Source organism: Triturus cristatus, chromosome 4_1 (genome assembly GCF_964204655.1).
Source record: "Triturus cristatus chromosome 4_1, aTriCri1.1, whole genome shotgun sequence".
Lineage (NCBI taxonomy): Eukaryota > Metazoa > Chordata > Amphibia > Caudata > Salamandridae > Triturus > Triturus cristatus.
The window spans coordinates 167,787,036-167,795,027 of record NC_140585.1 but is presented as its reverse complement, the minus strand read 5'-3'; the positions used below and the strand labels follow the sequence as shown (position 1 = coordinate 167,795,027).

Below are 7,992 nucleotides of genomic sequence, written 5' to 3'. Positions count from 1 at the left end.
CATTGCAAATGATTTCACCACACTGGTGGCTGCTTATAACTCAATCAACCCTTCTCAGGATCTCTTACGCAAACCTCTCAATTCTTCAACAATAACATCTCACCATGTACAAATTTAACTCACAACCAGACCTGACAGACTTTGGAAAATACCTCAGGAGCTTATTAAATAAAATAATTCTAACCTCATGGTCTATCATCACCCCAGAAGAAACTGCCACCACCATGAAGTCCATCCACTCAGGTGCCCCATCAGACCCCTGGTCCCACCGTGCTTACTCTAGAGGACTGCAACCCATCAGTGCCTTGCCTACACCCTTTCTGAATAAATCCACTTCTTCTGCAACCTTCCCAGACACTTGAATGGATGCATCTGTCCTCTCATTGTTAAAGAAACCCTTGGTGGACCCTTCAATGCTTGCCAGCTATAGACTGATCTCCATTCCCAGCCAAGGTCATCGAAAAATTCATCAACAGATGCCTCACTGAATACCTCAATGACCACCAATTCCTCAACACCACTCAGTCTGGTTTCAGATCAAACCACAGTACCAAAACTACTCTCATCACCCCCATGAATCACATCCCCATTACTCTGAACATAGGAGACACAACAGCTCTTATTCTCCTGGACCTCTCTACAGCATTTGACACAGTCTTCCACCCAATCATCATCGAACGCCTTTTCGACATCTTAATGCATGGGCACACACACTGATGGATCTGATAATTTGTGACTGGAAGGACTCAGTAAATCAGCATAGCAAGCACACCTTGGATGCTCACAACCGCACCTGCAGAGTTCAGAATTAATACTTCTTGAGCATGACCCACTTTAAAGCATACAAGATCCTGCTAGCCAGCATTATTCGCTGTCATGACACCAATGTCCTCTCCTACGCTTACAGTACACTACTCATTCTCCCCCTCACGGCCAGGACCCAGAACAAGTTCAATGCCTTCATAACTGAAATCACCCACTGCATGAAGACCAGCTATCTGAAATTAAAGCCGCTTGTTCTCCTGCATTGCACACAAAACATAGAATGGCAACCCACAACACATAAGAGCCACTGCCTCACTTTTTAAGTTCCTCAAGTTGCTGAAGACCTGGTTCTTTGAATAAGTCCATAGAGACAAAATGCCTACACACCTGCTCAAGCGCCTAAATACCTTCACGGGTGATCCATGCACTCCACAAATTGACATACGATAACATAATAACATAACACTGACAAGACTTTAATCATAATCTTCAGAAAGAGTACTTTACTGATGAGTTCACATGATGGCTAACAGAGCTAGGACCAAAACCGACCCACAGTATTCATACCAAGAGCCCTAGGATCATCATTGACAACAAACTTCACATGACCACTCAAGTCAATGCTGTTACCACCATATGCTTCCATTCTCTGAAAATACTGAGAAGGATTTTCAAATGTCTCCCAATCAGCACCCAGAAAACTGTTATGCACTCCCTAGTCACAAGCAAGCTGAACTATGAGAACACCCTTTTGCATACCTTAGCAATTGGATCTGCTTTCATAAACCTTCCATACAATTTCACTGGCCAGGATTCCAACTTGCACACATCCCACATATATGTAAAAGCAGATCTGTCAGTCAAGTTCTCTCCTACGTCTCTCCTAAAGTACGGAACAACCCCCCCTGCCAATAAGAGCCTTCTCCTCATTTCTTGAATTCCACAAGGAGCTGAAGATCTGGCTTTTCATGAAGTCCCACTAGGTCCTGGTTTGCCTAGACTCTCACCTACACCTGATCATCTGAACAACTGAACAGCTCCTTAAAATAATTATTTGTCTTGTATGGTGCCAAAAAACATAATTACTGCAGACTTGTCAATTAGCTGATGACTTGTGAAGGAGTGGTACATATAGCAGTATTATTTAGCAATGTTTGAAAGAGGTTACCTCAGGATAGTATACAGTAGCAACAAAGAGCAAAGATATTTGGTTAGGCCTCTGGATAAAGTCTCAGGTGAATGGAATAACTCTGAAGAGATCCAACCATTGTAAAGAATGGATGGTCCTTACTCATAGACAAAAACAATTATCATTCACCTCCTTTGAAATCAAACATCATAACAGCTATTTTAATTGAATAAAATGTATTGCTTACATGGGGTTATGATTTCAGGGTGTTTACAGTCATTTACACTGAAAGGTTGCTTATCAATCAATACTGAGACAACATTTCTTCTTATGGTAGTAAAGCAGTGTCTACTGAATCGTAAGATTGTAGCAATCGATTTGAGTACAATTACCCATTAATAAATATCTTAGGTGATCTTTCTTTTTTCAGGCCCTCAGACAGAGATCGTAACTTGCAGCCATGAAACCTGAAAATGGAAGCATTGTCACTACATTTATACTTGAAGGATTCACCAAAGACACTCGGCTCCAAGTTCCCCTCTTCATAATCTTTAGCTTAATATATGTCTCAACCCTGCTGGGCAATGTAAGCATACTGATGATCATTCGCATGGATCCTCATCTTCATACACCCATGTACTTCTTCCTCGGCACCCTGGCTGTTTTGGATTTGGGGTTTTCATCTACAATTTCCCCCAAGATGCTTGTTGACATGCTTGCAGAGAGGAAAGTCATCTCATATTTTGGCTGTTTAACTCAGCTCTTTTTCTATGCAGGCCTTGGCGGCACTGAGTTCTTTCTGTTGGCTATGATGGCATATGACCGTTATGTGGCTATTTGTAATCCATTGCATTATAGCCTTAAAATGACGAAGAGTCTCACCACTCATTTGGTAGCTGTATCATACTTTGCTGGTTTTCTGAACTCTCTGATTCATGCAGTTAACTTTTTACAGCTATCTTTTTGTGGCCCTAATATTGTTGACCATTTCATGTGTGACTTTCCTGTGCTTTTGCACCTCACCTGCACCAACATTACCATAAATGAACTTGTGCGTATTGTGTGCACCTCTTTTGTGTTACTAGTAACCCTTCTCATCATCCTCATCTCGTATGCCTATATTCTTTTAGCTGTTTTGAGGATCCGTACATCAGCAGGAAGACACAGGGCCTTCTCAACTTGTATATCTCACTTCATCTCTGTCTTTCTTTTTTATGGTGCAGTTTTCTTCATTGAACTTCGACCCAGCTCCAACACATCCCATAAGCAAGACAAGTTTGTAGCAGTGTTCTCAACAGTTCTAATCCCTTTGCTGAACCCACTTATATACAGCCTAAGGAATCAGGAAATAAAAAAAGCCCTCAAGAAGATGCTAAATCGGTCCATGTTCTTTCCTTAATGTAATCCTCTATTTCCTGATAAGTAATGCAAACCAATATTTAGAGCAACTGTAGCAATAGATGCACATTCACAAATTTATTACATCAGCACAAAAGTCAAATTCAGGTTTATTATCACAGTTCTACAAAACTGACATGAGAATAACACTGTATACTGCCTCCCAGATTACATGCAGAAATTAATTCACACAGAGAAACAACAAAGGTAACAAGGCCTGTTCACTGGGATTCATGTTATGGCACAAATATAACTCCTTGAACCATACTTTTGGTTAAATATCATTTGTTAGAACAAATACACATGAAAAAATGTGTAGTGTAAACGATCAATGCAGATGAGTCGAGTGCAATGACTATTTCTTTCACTTTTATTGTGATCATGTGATGGTGTGGGATTTCCTTTTTTGCATATGCACATACTAAATAACATAGTGACTGAATGCCGAGCATGGTTCTTGTCAAGCCTTTATGCATCATTTTTGGTGATGTTATTTTTGTAATCAAATAGAACTTGTGGTTTAGGCAATTGTTCCTGAGTTTCTGAGTGTTTGCATGTTTCTTTTGCCACAAAAGCAGGATTGGTGATTAGACAATGATACAGAAAAACAACAGATTTTTGTGAGTTGGTGTAAATCAATTCAGTAGTTTTTAAGAAATTAAGGTTTATATATATATATATATATATATATATATATATAGCCTTTAAAGTCTTCCCCAATATTCTCGGAAGAAAAACGAAGCATTGTGTGGTTGAGCAAATGTTTTATTCCTCAATCAGCCGCTCGCCAAACGCGTTTCGAGTGCGTTGCACCCTTGTTCACTGACGTAGAGATACATTTTTTACGGCCATTTAACTTTACAGGCAAACAATTGGAAAAACAATTGAAAAAATGGCAATTTTTGCGAGTAATTAATTGTAAATGTGAAATCATTTAGATCTTTATTTCCTATTTTAGTGTAATGAAATATATGACTAAGATTGTGATTTCCAGTGTTGCCAATAGCGTACAATTGTACAGACATGTAAAACTACGAGTCTGTTTTCTCATACACTCAATCTGTAGTTCAGAAGTCACATGTGCAGTAAAGTTAAATGGCCGTAAAAAATGTATCTCTACGTCAGTGAACAAGGGTGCAACGCACTCGAAACGCGTTTGGCGAGCGGCTGATTGAGGAATAAAAGATTTGCTCAACCACACAAGGCTTTGTTTTTCTTCCGAGAATATTGGGGAAGACTTTAAAGGCTATTTAAAAGAGACCGGCTTCCATGGGGTCCAGAAACAACGAAGCAACTCTCGTTTAGGAGCAGGCAACTCATACACGGAAGGCTCACAGATATATATATATATATACATATTATCTACTAGGAAATCTGAAAATTCTATTTTGAATAACTTTGGCGCCGGTTGACGAATCTTCGCGAAATTTTCAAAACTAATGGGGCGCTCCGCTCAGCTCCTACCCTGAAAGTCTCGGGGTGATTCGTCAAGCGGGGGCTGAGAAAAAAGGGGGTCCCCATGCATTTTCCCATAGGACCTTTAGTCGAAGGTACAGCCCGAACGGCTGAACAGAATTACTTGAAATTTGGCAAAGAGGTAGTCCTCAGGTCAGGCATGTGCCTTTTGCATATATGGTGTCAATCTGTTCAGAAGTTCCAGAGAAAATTGCAGTTAAAAGTACATAACTATCTATAAGCGCGCATCGTGCACGCACCATAACGTGCGCGAGCGTAATTCTGATTGGTGGTTACATGTCAGTCAACATTCTAATCGGTCGCGCACGGTGAAAAACCTTAAAAAAAAAAAACATTTTAAACGAGCCATTCCATATTACAGGATACAGTCAATCTATAACTATATACATAGGTAGCTTATTGTAAAATAAATATATAAAAAATGTAATAAAACATACATAACTTAGCATTTAAAAAATAGTACAAATTCACTTAAAAAGCCACAGGTTTCACACACGTTATAGTTAGGAATTCGCATTTAAAAAACCTTGCAAATTCACTTAAAAAACCATAGGTTTCACACATGTTATAGTTAGCTGGACATTTCACTCGTAAAAAACCATTGAAATTCCCCCGTTATAGTTAGTTCAGATAACTATAACTCGCGCGACCGCCACTCTATCACAAGGATGATATCATCAGTGATGTCATGAGTGATGCCACTGACCATGTCATGAGTGATGTAATATGTGACGTCATGAGCAGTGGATTGTGGGCGCGCGAGTTATAGTTATCTGAACTAACTATAACGGGAGAATTTCAATGGTTTTTTACGAGTGAAATGTCCAGCTAACTATAACATGTGTGAAACCTATGGTTTTTTAAGTGAATTTGCAAGGTTTTTTAAATGCTAATTCCTAACTATAACGTGTGTGAAACCTATGGTTTTTTAAGTGAATATATATATATATATAAATAGATACGAAACGAAGGACCAAATTGTCAAGTCTTATGCACCTTACCAGAAGAGGCTCTGGTTTTCCTAACGCTTTTATTTCTTTGTTAGTTAGAAGTCGTGCAGAGCAAAATGTGAAAAAAATGTGTGCAACATACGCAATATAATTTTTACTGTGCGCTAACCCTCGCAACTGGCTGAAAGAGGAACCTAAATACAATTGAATTGTGTTGCCTTTAAACATTGTGGGGAATAATACCAACTCAATGGTAGCTTTAAAAATGAATGTGTACTTATAGCATTTGCCCGGACTGGGAACACATTACAATATGGCGTCTAGTGAAATGTAATTTTGAAGACACTTTGTAGTCCTTTGTCGATGGCATTACTTTGTGAATCGGAACAGTATGTATTGTGGCGAATTTGTATGACACGCTGTGTGAACAAGCCCGCTTTACGGGTGAAACGCATCACGGCTGGTTTATGACTCGAATAAACCTACCTTTGTTGATTGGACCTTTCGTTTCCCTGGTGTAATTTCCTGCTCCACAAGCGCGTTTGGAACTCCGTTTCTTGGACATATTGAATGCCGGTTGTCTCCGCCGGTCCGCGCCACCCCTCCCAAGTGGGCTTGAACTTCGGAAGGAGTAACTCGGTGAAAGATATAAATAGATATAGATATAGAGAGAGAGAGAGGTAGAGGATCTGACGATCTGACGATCTAAGTATAAGATCTGATTGTTTGCCACAACATCAACAGAGAAATAACAACAGTTATATTAGGACCCAGTCCCCTGTTCTGCAAAAAGGTTAAAAAAAAACCATAAGTTGGGAGTTTAGGGCTACCCGTCTTCCCTGAGCATGGTAGGGGTGGGGCTGGTCCCAGAAGGCCAACCCAGGCCAAAAACCTAATTTGTTTTCATTATACAGCAGATCTGTTATCCCATTAATCAAAGGTGCCCTTTTCAAAAATAACCACCCCTAAGGTGAGCCAGAGACTGAGGGGATGGCCCAGCTATTATTTTGGGAAGCCATTTTGATACCCTGGAGATACCATTCCCCAGGGCCGATCAATCTTTAGTCATTGGGAGGTGGAATGTGGCCCTCTTCTGTTAGCCATTGAAAGGCAACCCCCAGGGCAGACTTAGTCATTTTGGAAAGAGGGTGTGCTTCAGGCCCCTTTTCCAAGCCATAGGAGGCCCAAAGACAACAGTGTCTCAGGGTCCACATCCCTTGGGATACTGACATGTTTACTGCCTGGGTTAGTGTGGGGAGGGAGTACAAATTGAATCCCCTGTCAGAGGACACAGCTTCATTCCAACCAAGCAGGAGCAGAGAAAAAACCTGCCTCCGCGGGGTGGGAACAAGACAACTGAGATGGGTCCTGGCTGGGGAACAGTCAGGGGCCAACGGGGCCTTGGAGCTCCCCTCCAGTAAACCAAATATTTAAAAAAATGTTTGCGTGGCCCTGGTGGTATCAGCGGACCCATGGTAAAAGAAAAATGGATGGCTCCTGCCAGGTACTCATTATGGTTGTTGGCTAGGGAGCTCCCCCCGCTGCCCCACAGTGTGAATAAAATGTGGGAGTTTGGGGTTAGACTTTGCACCCACAAAAAAAGGAATGATAATTGAGAGGCATGAGCCGACAGTCATTGACACCTATTCCTTCAATGAAAATAACAAACCTTGTAGTGATGTCCCTTCTGGGCCCACTTGGGTTCTCCCTTAGAGCATTAGGGGGTATATTTACAAAGAATTGGCATAGGGCAACACTGAAATTTATTTTGCTGTGCTGCCCTATGCAATTTGAAAGGGAAGGAATGCACTGTATTTACAAGATATGGGCATTCCTGTTCTTTCTGCCTGTGCAGGTGTACAATTTGCAGCTGTGCACCCATGCAGGTACCCTTGCACCATGGTGCAAGGGTGTCTGTGTTATTGGCAAGATTGTTGTTTTGCTGGAAGGGACACCTTCCTGAGGAAAGATAGGAGGTATTTTCCTTGTTCTACATGTGCTGTAGACTGCAACATACGTGGAATGAGGAATCAACTAGGAGAAAGGTAAACATATTTCTTTGTTACGCCTGCTCTAAGGAGGCACAGGTTTTTGTGTTGCCCCAGGTTTACGAGATATTGTACATCTGGGGCAGCATCAAAGTTCATGGAATGACTCTTAGACGCAGAGGAAGGCAAGGCAGAGACTTGGGCTGCTTTGCCTTATTCCTTATATCTACAAGGCCATGAAAATCCATGCAGGGTGGCTTTACATAGCCTTGTAGATATGGATAAA

At 41.1% G+C, this 7,992-nt stretch overlaps 1 protein-coding gene across 1 annotated transcript; it reads left to right on the top strand.

Annotated features, from left to right (window-relative positions):
• The first annotated feature begins 2,351 nt into the window (after positions 1-2,351).
• LOC146853814 (olfactory receptor 5B21-like) lies at positions 2,352-3,293 on the top strand. Its single transcript, XM_085650921.1, has one exon. It carries the CDS (start codon positions 2,355-2,357, stop codon positions 3,291-3,293), a length of 939 nt encoding a protein of 312 aa, XP_085507047.1. The 5' UTR covers positions 2,352-2,354.
• The last annotated feature ends 4,699 nt before the right edge of the window (positions 3,294-7,992 follow it).

Excerpts from the sequence above, each read along its gene's own strand:
- LOC146853814 (XM_085650921.1), top strand. The coding sequence starts at position 2,355 with ATGAAACCTGAAAATGGAAGCATTGTCACTACATTTATACTTGAAGGA.